At 41.0% G+C, this 20,100-nt stretch overlaps 1 protein-coding gene across 1 annotated transcript in view; it reads right to left on the bottom strand.

Annotated features, from left to right (window-relative positions):
• Window positions 1–15,975: 15,975 nt before the first annotated feature.
• GNL3L (G protein nucleolar 3 like) overlaps window positions 15,976–20,100 on the bottom strand; it is a 39,170-nt gene continuing 35,045 nt past the window's right edge. The window contains exons 15-16 of the mRNA XM_006096140.3: window positions 18,364–18,568; window positions 15,976–16,165 (exon numbers count right to left, since the gene is read on the bottom strand). Coding sequence (XP_006096202.1) covers window positions 16,083–16,165; window positions 18,364–18,568 — 288 coding nt within the window. The 3' untranslated portion in view covers window positions 15,976–16,082. The remainder of the gene's footprint in view (window positions 16,166–18,363; window positions 18,569–20,100) is intronic.

Here is a 20,100-nt window from a genome sequence, read left to right as displayed (position 1 = left end):
TCTACTTAGCTATATATAAATCCCCACTTGTTCTGGTTGTATTCAGAATTGAGCCCAGTCCTCTACTGGAGTCTCTCTTCCCATATTGCAATAACTTATTGAATAAAATCTATCTCCACTGCTTTAACTTCTGTCTGGCTCTGGTTCTCATTAACAGATTTTGTTGCCACAACTCGGATCTGGATCACAACCACCATCAGACCCTCAGGTGAGGCAACCAGGCCTCCCACCTCCCACCACATTTTGTCTCCAGTCTGCTTGCTCATTTGGGTATCCAGTGGTGAGTCTGACACCAACCAAAATCCAGTGTTCCAGATAAATGTCCACTGAAGCACAATGAGGATTTATTTTGACTCTTGAGATTCTGCATACACTCTAGAAGCCGGGTTTACAATCCCAGTCAAGCGGAGGCCAGTTAGAGTCCTAAGTCTCTGTCTGTAACAAGCTGGGTTAGGAAAGTACCTGTTTCTAAGTAGCTGGGTTAGAGTCTATTTGTAAGAGGCTAGTCTCTGTAAGCAACAGAGCCTCTGTTAGAATCTCCAGATTCTCTGTAAGTATAAAGCTGCCATTACTCAATAACATAGGAGTTTTTCTATCGTTGCCTATATGCTTCCCCATCAAGGCCCTAATACTGTCTATTCTTGTTCTCACTGGCAAAACTTCACTAAAAACTCTATTTTTTATTGATTTTTAGAGAGAGAGGATAGAAGAGAAACATCAACTTGTGGTTCTATTTATTTATGCATTCATTGAGTGGGGATTGAACCCACAACACTCTACACCAACTGAGCTACTCAGCCAGAGCTACTAAAAACACTCAAATATTTTATTGATTTTTTACAGAAAGGAAGGGAGAAGGGATAGAGAGTTAGAAACATCTTGAGAGAGAGAGAGAGAGAGAGAAAGAGAGAGAGAGAGAGAGAGAGAGAGAGAAACATTGATCAGCTGCCTCCTGCACACCCCCCACTGGAGATGTGCCCGCAACCAAGGTACATGCCCTTGACCGGAATTGAACCTGGGACCTTTCAGTCCACAGGCCAACGCTCTATCCACTGAGCCAAACTAGTTAGGGCCACCTACAGGGAGTGCTAGAGCAAAAAGGAACAAAAATCTCAGATGCACGATGGTCTGCTCTATTCTTTTGGTATGAAAAAGCCAAAAAGCTGCTAATAATTCAAACCTCATTCAAGCTATTGAGGTTCTTAAACAATGTCTTCAGAAAAATTCTTATGACCCAGTGAACCTCCTAACATTCTCCATAGCATCTTCATATTCTCCTCCAAGCTCTCTTTTATTTATTTATTTTTATTTTAGAGAGGAAGGGAGGGAGGGAGGGAGGGAGGGAAGGAGGGAAGGAGGGAAGGAAGAGAGAGATAGGAACATCAATGATGAGAGAGAATCATTAATCGGCTGCCTCCTGCAGGACCCCCTACTGGGGATTGAGCCTGCAACCGGGGCATGTGCCCTAACCAGGAATCAAATCGTGATCTCCTAGTTCACAGGTCAACACTCAGCCACTGACAACACATTCTATTCTTAACACCTCCTTGTTTCCTGCTATACTTCCTTGGAGTCACCAAACTTTGCCAGTGGTGGGTTTTGGTAATACACTTCATGATTTGCCTCTATCACAGCTCCTTAAAATTTCTACAGGACCTCTCAGTTTTACCACTTTCATAAACCTGTTAGGAAGGGATCTTCTCATAAATTGGGGCATTAAAATTCACTGTCCCCCTGAAGTACTCCTTCTACAAGCCTCTGACTCCTCCCTTTCACATCTATGTAATGTTGTCTGACTGCTCTGAGTCCTTTACTCCCTTCAAGCTAATTTCTATTTCACTGAAGATTTAAATCAACTATTAAATACAATTCCCTCTTGTTTATGGACAAAAACTCCATAGATATTAGATGCATATGGGAGGCAGAACCCTTTAAGGCAGTGGTTCTCAACCTTGGCTGCACATTAGAATCACCTGGGAATCTTTTTAAAATCCTGATTTCTGGGCCTCATCCTCCGGAAATTCTGTTTCTTTGTTACTCATGTTGTGGCCCCACCCCATAACAAAGAAACAGAATTTCCTGAGGATGAGGCCCAGAAATCAGGATTTTAAAAAGATTCCCAGGTGATTCTAATGTGCAGCCAAGGTTGAGAACCACTGCTTTAAGGTAAAAGTAGATCCTTCCATGATTCTCCCCAGGATTTCTCAATATCATTAAAGCCAGAAGGATTTGAAGAGCTCTGCTAAATAATTCATTTTATAAAACAAAACCTTCTAGTCCCCACCACTAGTCCATGCAATAATCCCATTTTGACCATCTAAAAAGCAAAGTGGAAAGGAAATCAGGCCAAGATCCAGCAACAAAATTGTCAAATCCAGATTTCTCTTGGTGCCGAATCGTAATGCTATCCTGTCTGCTATCCTTTCCAACATCCAATATTTCACAGTCATCTCTTTATATTGGATTTTTTTAATATTCCCCTTTGTAGGTAATCCCAATACTTATTTGCCTACACCTGGGATAACCAGCAATATGCCTGGACTGTTGAGCCCCAAGGATTTACCAAGGCATTTAGCTACTTCTTGTGCACCCCAAATGCCAATTTGAGGCAACTTAAAATTACCAGGAGAGCCCTGGCCAGTGTGGCTGAGTTGGTTGGGCATTGTCCCATGCACTGAAAGGTTGCCAGCTGGATTCCTAGGTTTCGGGCTCGATCCCCATTAAGGGGCATGCAGGAGGCAGCCAATGGATGTTTTTATCCCACATGGAAGTTTCTGTCTGTCTCTCTCTTTCTCTTTCTCTCTCTCTCTCTCTCTCTCTCTCCCCCTCTTCCTCACTTTCTAAAAAAAATCAATAAAAAATAATTTCCAGTAGACTCCACTTTAATCCAATATGTAGATGACTTCCTTCTATGTTGCGACAGTTAAGGCAATTTGGACACTGAACACCTTCTTAATGCACTAGCAGGAAAGGGCCACAAGGTGGCTAGAGAGAAAATTCAATTATGTTCTCTGAGTCATGATATTTCAGCCACAAATAAAACTATCTCCACAGACCGAGACTTTACTATCAACATTTTCCTCTCCCTGAAACAACACGACAGGTGGGAGGTCTCAGGGTCTTGTGGGACATTGTAGGATATAGATACCTAATTTCTCGGGGATTACTTCACTTCTCTATGCCCTGACTGAGACACCCTCAAACCCAGTAGTCTGGAGCCCGCATCCAAAGAGGCTTTTGATTACCTAAGAGTTCTCTACTTTCATTTCCCACCCTTGGACATCGCAAATCCTCCCTCCCTTGTTCCTTATTTGTACATGAATGAGAGGATAATGTCCTTGGAGTGTTATCTCAGAAGCATAATGGGCACCAAAGACCTCTAGGATGTTATAATCGGGCCTTAGACACTGTAGCTGAGGCATATCCCCCTTGCCTGTGATCTGTTGCTGTAAATGCTAAACTTGTCCAGGCTACTTCTGATTTAGTAGTAGGTCATCTGCTTAACATACATGTTTCTTGTGCTGTGCAGACCCTATTGCTTAATGAAAACACAGCACTTTTCTGTCTCGACTTACTTCATGAATACCACTCTCTCCATCTTGCATCATCATATATCATTGTTAAAACCTTAACCTTGCCCTCTTTACCCACTGATGGAACTTCCCACAATTGTGTCATTAGTGCTAGATAATTCTCCTCTTAGGCTAGATTTGTCAGACAACCTCTCCCCCAAGTTAGCCTCACTCTTTGTGTTGATGGCTCCTACCTCTGAAAGAAAGATGGGAGATTCCAGGATGGATATGTGTCACTAATCAATATAAAGCTCTAGAATAGCAAGCCCTGTCAAAAGTTATACCAGCCCAGGTAAGCAAGTGCATTGCTATTGCTGCAACTTGCTTGCATAAGAGCAGAGGAAATGAAGGTTAACATTCATGTGTCTTTCAGATAGTACATGATTGTGGTATGTATGGAAACAGAGAAGATTCATGGCAGCAGCTGGTACCCCAGTCAAAAATGGTCCCCAAATAGCAGAACTTCTACAGGCATTGTTATTACTCCGGCATATCGTTATAGTTAAAACTGGGGGACAGATTATATAAAAATTTAGATGAGGACCAGGGAACTAAATTTGTTGATAAATATGCTAAATTAGCAGCCTGTTTCCCAGCCACCCAAGTAGTTTCTGAGCCTTGGACTATACCCCTTGATCAAAGGTCTACAGTTTTTATTGTCTCCATAGTTTTGCATTTCCTAGAATGTTATATAGTTGGAATCACACAGTATGTAGCCTTTTCAGATTGGCTTTTTTCACTTAGCAATATACATTTAAGGTTTTTCCATGTCTTTTTATAGCTTGATAGCTCATTTTTTATCATTGAATAATTTTCCATTATTTGGATATAGTACAGGTTGTTTATCCATTCACCTACTAAAGGACATCATGGTTGCTTCCAAGTTTTGGTAATTATTAATAAAGCTGCTATAAACATCCATGTACAAGTTTTTGTGTGAACATAGATTTTCAACTCCTTTGAGTAAATACCAAGGAGTGTGATTGCTGGATCATATGGTCAGAGTATGTTTAGTTTTGTAAGAAACCACCAAACTTTCTTCCAAAGTGGCTGTACCATTTTGCATTTCCACTAGCAACGAACAAGTATTTCTGCTCCACATCTTCACAAGTATTCAGTGTTTTCATTGTTCAAGGTTTTGGTCATCCTAATAGGTGTGAAGTGGTATCTCATCATTGTTTCAATTTGCATTTCCCTGATAACATATGATATGGAGCATCATTTCACGTTCTTATTTCATAGATTTATTTACTTTCTTTGGTGAGGTGTCTGTCAAGGTCTTTGGACCATTTTTTAATCAGGTAGTATGTTTTCTTCTTGGTAAGTTTTAAGAATTCATTGTATATGTTGGATAACAGTCCTTTATTAGATGTCTTTTGCAAATATTTTCTCTCAGTCTGTGGCTTGTCTTCTAATTCTCTTGACATTTTCTTTCACAGACCAGAAGATTTTAATTTTAATGAGGTCCATCTTATTATTTCTTTTATAGATCATTCCTTTAATGTTGTATCTAAAAAGTTATTAGCATACTCAAGATCATAAAGGTTTTCTGTTATCTTCAAAATTTTTATTTTTATATTATACATTTAGGTCTATAATCAATATTGAGTTCATTTTTATGAAGGGTGTAAGGTCTGTATCTAGATTCATTTTTCTGTATGTGGATGTCCAGTTGTTCCAGCACCATTAGTTAAAGAGAATATCTTTTGCTCCATTGTGTCAAATATCAGTTGACTATATTTATGGAGGTCTATTTTGGGCTCTCCATTCTGTTCCATTGATCTACTTGTCTGTTCTTTCTCCCTGTCTTGGTACTGTAGCTATATAGTAGGTCTTGAAATCAGATAATACCAATCCCCCAGTTTTTGTCTTCTCCTTCAATGTCTTGGCTCCTCATATCAACTTCTGAATTACTTTGTTAATATCCATCCACAAAGTAACTTGCTGGGATTCCAATTGAATCTATAGATCAATTTGGAACATCTTGAAATTATGGAGTCTTTCTATCCATGAATATGAACTATCTCTCCATTTATTTTGCTCTTCTTTGATTTCAACATAGTTGAACAGAGTTTTGTTTTCATCATAGAGATCTTATACACATTTTGTTAGAATTATACCTAAATATTTACTTTTGGGGGGGTAACAATGTAAATAATATTGTATTGAATTTTTGTATTAGTATTGTATCCTGCAACCTTGCAATAATCACTTATTAGTTTCAGGTTTTTTGTTAATTCTTTCAGATTTTCTGCATAGGTAATCATGTCATCTGTGAACAAAGAGTTTTATTTCATCCTTCCCAATCTGTATACGTTTTTTCCTTTTCTTTTCTTATTGTATTAGTAAGGACTTTCAGTATTATGTTTAAATGGAGTGGTAAAAGAGAACATCCTTGCCTTGTAGTTGATCTTAATGGGAAAGCTTAAAGATTCTCAGCATTAACTAGCTGTAAATTTTTCAGAGGGAGTCTTTATCAAATTGAGAAAGACCCCCTGTATTCCTGGTTTACTGAGTTTTTGTCATGAATCAGTGTTGAATTTTGTCAAATGCTTTTTCTGCACCTTTTGATATGATCAGATGATATTTCTTTTTTAGGTAGTTGAAGTAATGGGTTTCATTTATTGATTTTCAAATGTTGAAACAGCTTTCATGATTGAGATAATTCCCACTTAGTCATGGTATATAATTCTTTTTATACATTGTTGGATTCGATTTGCTAATATTTCATTGAGGATTTGTATATCTGATAACCTAATTTTAAAAATAAAATTTAGGTGACATCAGCATCATGGTTGATAGGAAGACCTCTCTTTGCATCTCCTTTTAAATTTACAAGTTGAACAAAGATAATCCAACAAAAGTTTCTCTGTTCAACACATAAACATGAATGAGAGATACATGCATTGGTACATTTGAAGATAGGGATATCTGAATGAGTAGAAGAAGCAGGATGGGGGGAAGGAAAGGGTTGATGTCCAGATGCTTTTCGGCATCTGGAGCAGCCCAAGCTAACAAGGTAGCAATTGGGGGCGTTAGGTTGTTGCCTTAACACTCTAGCTTGGTGGAAGGTAAGAAGGGCTAAATCAGCCTCTATGCCTGAGAAGCTGGCTCCCTTCCCCCACCTACATTGCAGCAGAAACCTGTAGCAGCAGCATAGCTGCATCAAAAAGCATAACAGTACCAGCAAGCCATTAGTAACAAGGAGGCAGTGTTACAGGCTCACAAACCTGACTTCCCCACACGCCATATCCCCCTATCATGGTGGTGGTGACCCAAGATCAAGACAACCCAGACACAGCAAGGACACCCTCCCCAGGGTATGCAGCAATTTCAAAAACCAAAGCAACATCCCTACCACCATGACCCTAGGGGTGTGACCAGAATAAGTAAGACAAAATCTTACACTATAGCACCATCTACTGGAAAACAAAAGAAGGCCACATCTTACCAACCCACTGATATAAGAGCAAAACTGCATCTAAACAATAAAAGAATTCAGTACCTCAAATGCACAGGCAAAGAAACAATCCATCAGTTACCATGCATAACCAAGGTAACATGATAACTCAGAAAGGAAAAATCTCCAGAAACCAAACTCAGAGTCATGAAAGACTGTGATTTAAATAACAGTGAATTCAAAATTTGAGTTATGAAGAAATTCAATGAGATATAAGAAAACTCAGAAAGACAGTTCAATGAGCTCAGGAATAAAATTAATGAACAAAAGGAATACTTTACAAAACAGATGGAAACTATTAAAAAAAAAGAACCAAACATAAATTCTGGAGCTGAAGAATTCAACAAATAAGATAAAGAATACACTGTAGAGCATTTAAAATAGAGAAGAGAGAATGAGCAAGCTCAAAGATAGAAACCTAGAAATTATTCAAATAGAAGAAGAGAGTGTGCTAAGAACTTTTTTAAATGAAAGAACGCTATGGGAACTATCAACCCCATTACAAAGAGCAATACAAGAATAATGAGTATCCCAGAAGGAGAACGGAGGGAGAAAAGAACAGAGAGTCTATTCATAAAAATAATTGATGAGAACTTCCCAAACCTAGGGAAGGAGCTGGACGTTCAAATATAAGAAGCTAACAGAACACCTAATTATCTCAAGGCAAAAAGACCTTCTCCAAGACACATATTAAAATGATCAGATTTCATGATAAACAAGAATTCTCAAGTCATTGGGGGGAGGGGGACTAAGACAGCAAACTACAAAGAAAATATCATGATTACCATCAGATGTTTCAGTAAAAACCCTACAAGCCAGGAGAGTGGAATGACATGATTATCTATGTAGAAAGTTCAATTAAAACTACAAAAAAAGCTAATAGAAATAAATTTATCAAGGTTTCAGGATATAATATCCATATACAGAAATCAATTGTATTTTTATACACTAGCAGTGAATGATCAGAAATCGAAATTTTTAAATGTTTTTATCTATTTTAGAGAGAGTGGAACGGAGAGGGAGAAAGAAAAACATTGATCAGTTGCTTCCTATATGCACCCCAACCCCAGAGACCAAACCTGTAATCTGGGCATGTGCCCTAACCAGGAATCAAACCAGCGACTTTTTGGTGCATGGGACAACACTCAACCAACTGAGCCATACTGGCCAGGGATAGACATTGAAAGTTTTAAAATATCATTTATAATAGCATTCAAAATATAAAATATTTAGAGATAAATATGAAAAATGTGAAAGACCTTTACAAAATATTGCTAAGAAAATTAAAGAAGGCCTAAATAAATGAAGAAATATATCTTGTTCATGAGTCAATGACTCAATATTGTTAAGATGTCAATTCTCCCCATGCACTGATCTATAAATTCAATGCAATCTTAGTCAAAATACCAATAAGCTCCTTCGTAGAAATAGACAAGCTGACTCTAAAATTCACGTGGAAATGCAAAAGACCCCCCAAAGAGGTGAAACAACTCTGAAAAAGAAGAAAATTGAAGGGCTAAGACTATCTGGTTTCAAAAATCATTAAGTTACAATAATCAAAACATTGTGGAATACAATCATGGGGATATAAAGTATAGCATAGGGAATATAGTTAATAATATTATAATAACTATATATTGTGCCAGGCCGGTACTGGAAATATTGGGGGGAACACTTTGTAAAGTATGATTGTCTAACCACTATACTGTATACCTGAAAGTAATACAAAATAATATTGCATGTAAACTGTAATTGAAATAAAATAAAACATTGTGGTATTGGCATAAAGACAGACAAATACATCAATGGGACAGAACAAAGATTCCAGAAATAAACTCACACATATATTGACAACTGATTTTTTACAAAAGCACAAAGGCAATGTAATAGAGAAACAACAGCCTTCTCAACTCATACTACTGGAACAACTGAGTAACTAAATGCTAAAACAAAAACAAAAACAAAAACATTGATCCATACCTTGTGCAATATACAAAAATTAACCCAAAGACCTAAATGTAAAGCCTAAAAGTATAAAAACCTCATAAAAGGTAACAGAAAACCTTTGTAATCTTATGATAGCTAAGATTCAATAGATAGGACACCAAAAGCATGATTCATAAAAGAATAAAATAAGTTAAATTTTATCAAAATTTTAAAAAATTTATCTTCAGAAGACACTATTAGATCAACAAATAGTGGTGTGAAAACTGGATATCCATATGCAAAAGAATGAAGCTGAACCCTTACCATATGTAAAAATTAACCCAAAATAGATCACAGACCTAAATGTAAGAGCTAAAACTATGTATAAAACTCTTAGGAAAAAAAAAACAGGGGGAAAGCTTCATGACATTGAATTTGGCAATGATTTCTTGGATATGACAGTAAAAGTACAGGTAACAAAAGAAAAAAACTGGACTACATCAAAATCAAAAATTGTTCATTAAAGGACAAAATCAACAGAATGAAAAAGCAACCCACAAATGGGAGGAAATGTTTGCAAATCATGTATCTAATAAAGGGTTAATATGCAGAATATATGAAGAACTTCAACTAAACAACAAAAATTAAACAACCCAACTTAAAAATGGGCAAAAATACATTACTTGAGATTTGAAGATGGCAGCATAGGTAAAAGCCTGTACTCACTGCCTCCCACAACCACATAAAAATTACAACTAAAATACAGAATAACCATCATTCAGAACCACTGGAATGCTGGCTGAATGGAAGCCCTAAAACTAGAAAAATAAAGCAGACAGCACACTGAGACTTGTAAGAGGTGCAGAGGCACTGAACAGGCTGGTCTGGCACCCACGTGGGCCGCTTTTTTAATCAGGAAGGAGATAGTCTCTGTGGAGGCCGTCTGGAGGAGCAAGGGGTCCCAGCCCCACACTGGAAGCCCAGCCCAGGGTCCCAGAGCTGGGAAAAGAAGTCTCTACAGGCAGTAAGAACAACGGGCTGTAAAAACCAGTGTGGATTGGGGCTGAGTGACACAGAAGCTGCTGGAAACCCAGCTGTTCATCTTAAAAGGCCAGCACACAAACTGAACTTACAAGGTCCCGCTTCCTCTGAGCTCCAGCATCAGGGTGAGGCTCTGTGGAATACAGACACCAGGGCAAGGAGGAACCAGATTGTCTGGCATCAGGGCAGGAATTCATGGGGTGGATTTCTTCCAGATAAAGGTGCTTGCAGGGATCATTGTTCCTATGCTGGGATCTTCCCAGTCGCAGAGCTGACTGACAACCATTTCTGTTTGCTCCACCCTGGTGATTCCCTAAGACCCAAGCTCATCCAATTTACAACCCTACCCAAGCTGTTAACTATTATGGCCTGACCTCGCTCAAGCTAAAATCTCTCAATCAAGCTGCAGCTGGGTCAGGAGGCCCCAAGCCTATCAATAAAAGGCCCAACACCTGGCACCTGCACCAGCCTGCCTTGCTTCATAGATGGGCCTCATCTGGGCACTTCCAAATGTGATACAAAGAGGAGGGATCTGTAGATCTCTCTATAGCTCCTGCTGGGTGGCCCCAGGCAGTGGCTGACTTTGCACCTCCCTGGAGTCCCAAGAGCCAGTGTTCCCAGTGGTCAGTGTCAGACCATACCAGATTACAACTCTACACATCCATAAGCAACACACTCAAGGGGCAGACTCAGTGGGCACCAAAGCCCCACTGAAGCAAGTCCTGCTCCATAGGGGTATCTCCTGCACAGCAGCTCTCCCACTATAGTCACAGCTGGTCCTCACAGCTAATTGGCCTGGTGAGGGGTCAATTCCTCCCACTGACACCAACAGCAATCAAGTCTCAACTACAAGACTATGCTTACAGCCCATAAAGGGGTGCACCTAGAGCTCCCAGCTCAGGTGACTGGGGAGGTTGGGCCATTGGAACCTATAAAATACCTACTACACAAGGCCACTCTACCAACTCAAGGAGACATAGCAGCTCCACCCAATACATAGAAACAAACACAGGGAAGCAGCCAAAATGTGGAGACAAAGAAACAGGTCACAAATGAAAGAAATGGAAGAAAGCAAACTACTGGATATAGAGTTCAAAACCACAGTTATAAGGTTACTCAAGAATCTTCTAGAAACCTCCAAAAAGATGGAAAAGGACCGGTCAGAAATTAAGCATACACTGACTGAAATAAAGAATAATATACAGGGATTCAAAGTAGAGTAGAGGATTCTGAGAAATCAATGATTTGAACTATGAGGAAGCAAAAAACACCCAGAAGAGCAAAAAGAAAAAACAATAAAAAAAATCAAGATAATGTAAGGGGCCTCTGGAACAACTTCAAGCGCACCAACATTCGCATTATGGGGGTGCCAGAAGAGATAGAGCAAGATATTGAAAACCTATTTGAAGAAATAATGACAGAAAACTTCCCCTACCTGGTGAAAGAAATAGACTTACAAGTCCAGGAAGCGCAGAGAACCCCAAACAAAAGGAATCCAAAAAGGACCACACCAAGACACATCATAATTTAAATGCCAAGAGCAAAAGACAAAGAGAGAATCTTAAAAGCAGCAAGAGAAAGAAAGTCAGTTTTACCTTCAAGGGAGTACCCATAGGAATGTCAGCTGATTTCTCAACAGAAACTTTGCAGGCCAGAAGGGAGTGGCAAGAAATATTCAAAGTGATGAATAGCAAGAACCTACAACCAAGATTACTTTATCCAGCAAAGCTGTCATTTAGAATTAAAGGTCAGATAAAGAGCTTCACAGATAAGAACAAGCTAAAGAAGCTTTAATATAATACCAAACCAGTATTATATGAAATGTTGAAGGGTATTCGTTAAGAGGAAGAAGAAAAAAATATAAACAAAAGGGCAACAAATACATACTTATCAACAATTGAGTTAAACGAATAAGAAATCTAATGAACAGAATAAACTGACTGATGAGTCTCAGAGGGAAGGGGGATGGGGGGCCAGGAAGAGATTAAACAAAGATCTTATACGCATATATGCATTACCTATGGATACAGACAATAGGGTGGTGAAGGCCTGGGGTGGGGCGGGAACTGGGTAAAGGGGGACAATGGGGGGAAAAAAGAGGGACATCTGTAATAATCTCAATAAAGGTTTTTTTAAGAAGACATTACTCAAAGAAGATATACAGGTGACAAATAAGCACATGAAAATATGCTCAAATCGTTAGTCAGAAGGGAAATGCAAATCAAAACAATGAGCCCTGGCTCATTGATTCCATCTCCAACCCTGGTCTGGACGTGAGCGGAAGGCAACCAATTGATGTGTCTCTCTCACGTTGATGTTTCTTTCTCTCTCTCTCTCTCTCTCTCTCTCTCGCTCTCTACCCCCCCCCAATCCCTTCCACTCTGTCTAAAAATCAATGGAAAAAAATATCCTTGGGTGCCTGGTCAGCATGGCGCTGTTGTTGAGCACCAACCTATGAACCAGGAGGTCACGGTTTGATTTCCGGTCAGGGTACATGCCAGGGTTGCAGGCTCGATCCCCAGTGTGGGGCGTGCAGGAGACAGCCTAACAGTGATTCTTTCTCATCATTGATGTTCCTATCTCTCTCTCCTTTCCTGAAATCAATAAAAATATATTTTTTAAAAAATATCCTTGGGTGAGAATTTTAAAACACACAATGAGATAACATTGCATCCTACTAAGAATAGCTCATGTCAAAAACCTGACGATGCCAAGAGCTGCAAAAGATGGGGAGCAAGTGGAATGTTCACATACTGATGGGAATGCCAAATGGTAGAGCTCCTCTAAGAAACAGGTTAGCAGTTTCTGAGAATGTTAAACATATACTTACCATATAACCCAGCAATCCAACTGCATGTATTTACTCTAGAGAAATGAAAACACAAAAGATTCTCATGCAGATGTTTGTAGCAGCTTTATTTGTAATCATTCAAAACTGGAAGCAATCCAATGTGACTTCCACTGAGAAATGGATATACACAGTGGTACATCCATACAATAAAGTACAACTCAGAAATGTGGATGAACCTCAAATGTATTATGCTTAGTGAAAAAAGCCAGTATCAGAAGGCTATAGACTGTAAAATTCCACTTACATGACATTCTCCACAAGATAAAACTGTAAAGACAAAGAACAAATCAGGGCTGCCAGGAGTTAGGGGTAGGGAGGCTTTTACTATAAAGCAGCAGGAATGAATTTGGCGGTGATCAGAGGGTAAGGGAACTGTTCTATACCTTGTGTTGGTTCCATAATTATATGCATTTGTCAAAACCTATAGACCTGTACACCAGAGCGAATTTTATTCTATGTAAAAATTTTTAAAATGTAAAACCTATACATAAAATCAGCCTACACGCCGTATGATTCTTTTTACGTGACATTCATGGACAGAAAACAATCAGTGATTCCCAGGATCTGAGGGTGAGAGTCGGGGTTGACTACAAAGGGGCCTGAAAATTTTGGGGGTGATGTTAACTATTGCGTATCTCAATTGTGATGCTAGTTCACTACTGTGTACATTGTTCAAACTCACAGAAGTTATAAACCTAAATATTTTTAAATTTTATTTTTCTATTACAGTTGACATACAATACTAGATTAGTTTCAGGTGTATAACATCATGATTAGACATTTATATAACTTATGAAGTGATCACCCTTATAAGCCTCATACCCATCTGACACCATACATAAGTTATCACAATATTATTGACTCTATTCCCTGTGCTGTACTTTACATCCCCGTGACTATTTTTATACTGGCAATTCACTTATTGAATGTAAATTATATATATATTCTAAAGGTAAGGGGGGGGCTCAAGAAATGGTTTTTTTAAAAACTTGATATGCTGTAGAGAATCAGGAGTCCCATATTCTTACCTCGACAATGACTATAGTTCTTCTGTCTGATTTGGGCCAGTTTCTGTTCCCATGCTGTTTCTTAGACAAGATACCGCCTATTTCTAGTACTTAGTAACCAGCATCTCCTAGCACACTGTATGCGGGAAACGTATTTATACGTTTTACGTTGACTGGTATAAATCGGAATTTTTACATATTTTATTACTTTTATTTCAATTTCCAGTGAGTTTTCCAGTATTTGTCTGTTTAAAATTTAAGAAAAATAATTCAGTATACATTTTATAGTAAATCACAAAAAGTTTCATTGAAAAAAAATATGTAAAACTAAAGTTATCGTAATTTTACTGAACGTTGCCATTTGCACAAAAAATTAGCAAAAATGGCCCGCGCCACCTACCCGCAAACAATGTGCTAGGAGTACTAGAAAATATTTTAAATGCTAAATTATGAAATGCCATATAGTTGTAAAATGGCCTTAGCTGTCCTGACACCCCAATTTTTCATTGTAACATACATCTACCAGGAGAGTTTGATAATATGACAGTGTGAAATAAGCTGTACCTCATCCAAGACTCAGTGAAATGATAGAAGGGCCCTATTTTTTTAAAACCAAAAAAGATAGAATATATTTAAAGGGTTGATATCAGAGGCTGGCACACAGCAGGTGCTTAATGGATGCTGAGGAGACAGAACAATGCAGAGAAATGGCCTGCTGCAGGCTATCACACCTGGGTTCCAATGGGCACTACCACTTAATGTCATGGGTGTCCTGACAACTACATGAGGCTGTTTATTTTTCCTACACGGGGAGACTAATCCCTTCCTGGCAGAGTGGTATTGAAGGCTGATGGAGGTGAACAGGTTTCTAGGGTTTGGGGGTTTGTGCTCAAGCAGTACATAATTCTCTGCCCTGGCTGCTCCAGGACTGGGAGCGGCCCGCGCTTCCCTGTTAATCAGCCTGCAGCCAAGGGCTCGCCAAGCCTTCCTATGGTTACTAGGATTTGAATAGGTAAATTTTGGGGTGACAACATGAGAGGCAAGGCTAAGATATGGCTCTGGGTCCAGAGATGGTATGGAAGTTTGAGGTGGGGGGGGGGAGCAAAGACTGAAGCAATCTAATGCCCACTCCCTTCAAATGTGTCCAGTCTCAGGTAGATGGCTAGGAACTGAAGTCATGTGCTTAACCCAACATATGGAGTAAAGATGGTGTTTCTGCTGCCATCATCCACCCAGTCCCTTTGCGAGGGCCCCTGACACTAACTGGGCTTCTCTGTCCTTGTCTGTCCCCAAAGGAGGTGGTTTATTATATTTTAATGGGATATAATGACTTTGGACACCAGAAAAGGAGGTGGATGGTGCACCCCCAATTGACACCTGTCTTGAGGATGCAGCCTGTGAATAAATGGTACTAGAACCCTTTGGAATTACAGAATTCAAATGCCGGTGCTGGGTGAGCCATGGTCATACAAGGGCGGGGCCTACCCAGAATGCTTCAGTCCAAAGGATTCCTCCAACTCAGTCTGCCCCAAAATGCCCTACGGTGAGGTTTGCCCCTAACACACCTAACTGCCCTCCCAACTGGTGCCTTGTTTTCCCTGTGTGTGAACAAGGTGGCACTTACACTTCAGCACCAGCCAGGCTTGTGTGTTGTCTCCTTCCTGTCCTATCCCCAGAGCCTTCCAGACACACAAGGCTCGTCGCTGTTCACTCTACTTCCAGTGCAACCCAGGTGGGGATCTGTGTATTTGGGTGAAAGATGCGTGGCCTGCAGCCCATGTGGGAAATGTCTTGCAGTCGAGCTCTGTTGTGGACTGGCAAAGAAATCATCACCCTCCAGGGACCACCAGGTCTACCAGCAGCCTAGCCTCTAGCTGCATGCTTAGCTGTCCAAGAGAATTTGGTGAGGGGTTGGTCCCCCTCTATCCTCAAGCAGCCCAACCTATAGGGTGGGGGATAAACTGTTAGCATCAGATGTCATGATAATTTATATCTCTTGTCAAATATGATGGGGGTTAAATAAAGGGCATTGGGCTGGTCAGTTCCAGCCACTTGGGACCCTTTTTCTTCCCTGGAGAATGGAGGGAACAATGTGGGGGAGGTATGGTGGAGGGATTATTTTCATGTGTGTGTGCTTCAGGGAGAAGCAAACCATTTTATTTCATCTGTATCCCCCATCCCACTGGAACCGGTACTTGGAGAGTGGAGGGGGTGAGATCAGCCGATCAGTCACCAGCACTGTCATCAGTGTTGCCAGAGAGGTCGAGGGCAGACATCATGGAATCGGACAGCTTACTGGCGAGTTTATCTGCAGACGGAGAAATACAGGCAGTCATTTGGTGGCTGGCTTGCCAACAGGAGGCCTGCAGGAGCTAGCCTACATTGACCTTGGTCTGCACCAAACTCCAAAACTGGCTCACTTACCCCCTAACACTACACAAAACACCTGGTGGGCTGCGAGCAGCCATTGCTCAACCTCTGAGGCAGACCCGTTTGTCTACGTGCGAAATGATCACTCCAACACATCTTCCATCTTAGAATGGCAGGCTCACTGGGCTCCAAGAATTTTCATTCCTTCCATCAAAATATCAATTTCCTTTTACTGTGTTGAACTTATTAGCACTCTGTCATCACCCTCAAAGTTCTCACAGCAAAGGGACAGCAAAAGGACACTAGGTACACTGAGCCTGAATTCTCACCTCCCATCCTCGTCACACCCTATTGTTCTCTGGAAAGCCTTCTCTGACCACCCTTACCCCACTACCACCTCCAGACTGGGTGCCTTCATAGTGATCACTCTGTGTTGCCAATGTCTGTTTTCCTGTTTCCTCCTCACTCCCCAATAAGACCAGGAGTTCCAGGGCAATCCATCTCTGGATTCCCAGGCCTCGGTGTGGAACCAGGCCAAGAGTGAATGGTTAGGAACACAGTCTAGTTCAAAGAACAGAGCTTATAGGGTCAATGAATCCTAGGTTTTCATTTTGGCTCCATTAAATACTAGTTGTCTTGCCTTGAGTGTGTCACTTAATGTCTCTGGGGCTCAGTTTCCTCACTTACCAAATGTGGGTAAGACTTTTACAATGGGTTAGTGAAGGTTGGCATAGCATGAAGACAAAAATGGGCCAGCCACACAACAGACCACCACTAAAATGAAGAAGTTCTTTTGTGAATTGACATTGAAATAATCTCTAATATGTATTAAATGGAAAATGAAGTATCTGTATAGAAAAAGAGAATAAAGAATTTATAGATATTTGCCTGTGTACCTATCACAGGAACGAGATACAAGGAATTAACTGGGCCCGGCTGGTGTGGCTCAGGGGTTGAGCGTAGACCCATGCACCAAGAGGTCACCAGTTCAATTCCCAGTCAGAGCACAGGCCTGGGTTATGGGCTTGATCCCCAATAGGGGGCATGCAGGAGGCAGCCAATCAATGTCTCTCTCTTTGATGTTTCTATATCATCGATGTTTCTATCTCTCTTTCTCCCTCTCCTTTCCTCTCTCTCTAAAATCTATAAAACATTTTTTTAAAAGAAATTAATTGGTTGCCGCTGGGAGGAGGCCTGGCTGACTAGGGGATTGGTAAGACGTTTTATTGTATATTCTTTTATGCCTTTTGGATTTTGAGTACAATGCCTATTGATAAAGTAACCATTATATATAGCCTATAAGCTTCCTAATACATAAAAAGCAGCTGATAAATAAATGGTGGTTATTTGATACACAAACTAGGCCAGTGTTCTCCAAGTGTGGTCCCCAGACAAGTACTAAAAGCATTTTGGAAGCAGTTAGAAACACAAATTCTCAGTCCCCATGGCCAACCTATTCAATTAGAAACTTTGGAGACAGGTCCCCAGAAATATGTGTTTTGCCCTAGCCAGTTTTTCTCAGTGGATAGAGCGTCGGCCTGCGGACTGGAGGGTCCCGGGTTCGATTCTGGCCAAGGGCATGTACCTTGGTTGTGGGTACATCCCCAGTGGGGGGTGTGCAGGAGGCAGCTGATCGATGTTTCTCTCTCATCGATGTTTCTAACTCTCTATTCCCTCTCCCTTCCTCTCTGTAAAAAGTCAATAAAAAAATAAAATAAAATAAATGTGTTTTAACAAGCCCCCTGGCAGTTCTAATATGAGCTAGAGCAGGGGTCCTCAAACTTTTTAAACAGGGGACCAGTTCACTGTCCCTCAGACCATTGGAGGGCCGGACTATAGTTTAAAAAAAAACTATGAACAAATTCCTATGCACACTGCACATATCTTATTTTGAAGTAAAAAAACAAAACGGGAACAAATACAGTATTTGTATTTGCATGTGGCCCGCGGGCCGTAGTTTGAGGACCCCTGAGCTAGAGTTTGAGAACCAGTGTGCCTATAGGTGAGCCTCCTAACCCATCCCTGCCCCTAACCCTTGCCTAGGGCTGGATACATGGAGGTGCTCACTTAGAAGCCCCTAACCAAGGCCCCAGGTGAGCCCTTTTAAGACACAGGGGGATGGTCAGGTTTCCCCACCTGTACGCTTCTGCATCTTCTTCTTATTCTTCAAAGCAGATGCCAGAGCCTGGCCCTGCTGCAGGGGGTCTGTCTCCATGATCTTCTGTACCATTGGGCGGCGGTCCACTGGGCAGATGTTCCTGGGATAGGAGTCCGCATTGCGCTTAGCCCACTCCTTCTGATGACCATTCGAATTCATGCAATACTCAGTGAACTCTCCATTCTGGTGAGACAGAGGACAGCAGTGAGTTCTGGACCCCCAAAGTTACCTGCAAAGACTTCTGCAGAAGAGGCAGGGTAAGAACAAGGAGCCTGGAGCCACTCCACCACTGACTAGCAGGTTCTTAGTTAACCTCTCAGCCACAGCCTGATCATCTGTCAAACGGGGGTGGATAATGAGTAGCTTGCATGGCTTTCACAGGGAGAAAATGAAAAAGTAGAGGTACTTGATCAGTGACAATTGTGTTACAGTGATTCTTTGCTCAAGTGACCCTTCAAGGTCTTAGTCAATGTAACAAATATTTTCTGATACCTATTTTGTGCCCAGCTCTGTGTAGGGACATGCTGGAGAAATGAGACAGATGCAGTTCCATCTTTGGGAAACAATCAGACTAAAAAGGTTACAACCAACCATGCAAGACAGAGTGTGTTAAGTGCCCACCAGAGAGACACAGTGTAAATGACAGAGGTTGAGGGAATGGTGGTGGTCAACATACTTCTGATAGGAGTCATTCCAGACTGAACTGGAAAAGCACAGAGTATAACTGGGCACCCAAAAGGGTGTCTGTTGTCTAGAATTGAAGATACATGTGGGGGGAGGGGGCTGGAGGAGGTCAGTGGGTGAAAAGGGGGACATATATAATAGTTTCAACAATAAAGAATTACTCAATAATAAAATAAAAGAAGATACATGTGGCCCTAGCTGGTTTGGCTCAGCGGATAGAGCGTTGGCCTGCGGACTGAAGGGTCCCAGGTTCAATTCTGATCAAGGGCATGTACCTGGGTTGCGGGCACATCCCCAGTAGGGGGCGTGCCAGAGGCAGCTGAATCGATGTTTCTCTCTCATCAATGTTTCTAACTATCCCTCTCCCTCTCCCTTCCTCTCTGTAAAAAATCAATAAAATATATTTTTTTTTAAAAAAAGAAGATACATGTGGGTAGTAAAAGCTAATGACAGAAAGCTCACTATGTGTCAGGCAGGCACCATTCTAAGCACACATATTATGTGTATGTGTACAACAGATATATGTACATGTACACATACCTATTAACCCATTTAATGCTTACAACAATGCTATGAAAAACAAGGGCATGTATGACTACCTGCTACACTACAACGGGGAAAAGGCCAGGCTATCGGGCACACTGTGCAACTCTGGGGTTGTGGGGGCGGGGGGCACCATTCACAGTATAGCACACCCAAATGGCATCTCCCAGAGTCAGGCAATAGAGTGGCCTGCTCAGGGCCCTGAGCCTGAGTCTGGAGGTTATAGTAAAGAATGGGGAACTACTATAGGTCCCCAAGGGAAAATGGTATGTTATGGGGCTTATGGGCTCAGTGGGAAACATTATCAGGGGATGGCCTTAAACACACAACTTGATACTAATTTTCCTGTAAGCACCAGGGGAACCTTTGAACCTAAGTGAGGATGGGAATGGTGTGAAATCCTGCCACTGCCCCAGTGCAGGCCTCCCCATCTCTTAAGAGTCCAGGTGACAGCTTCCTTCCTGGACTCCCTGCCTCCACCCTGGCCC

This window comes from Myotis lucifugus, unplaced genomic scaffold, assembly GCF_000147115.1.
Source record: "Myotis lucifugus unplaced genomic scaffold, Myoluc2.0 scaffold_169, whole genome shotgun sequence".
Taxonomy (NCBI): domain Eukaryota; kingdom Metazoa; phylum Chordata; class Mammalia; order Chiroptera; family Vespertilionidae; genus Myotis; species Myotis lucifugus.
Note: the sequence above shows the minus strand (reverse complement) of the source record. Positions and strands in the feature narration are given on the sequence as shown.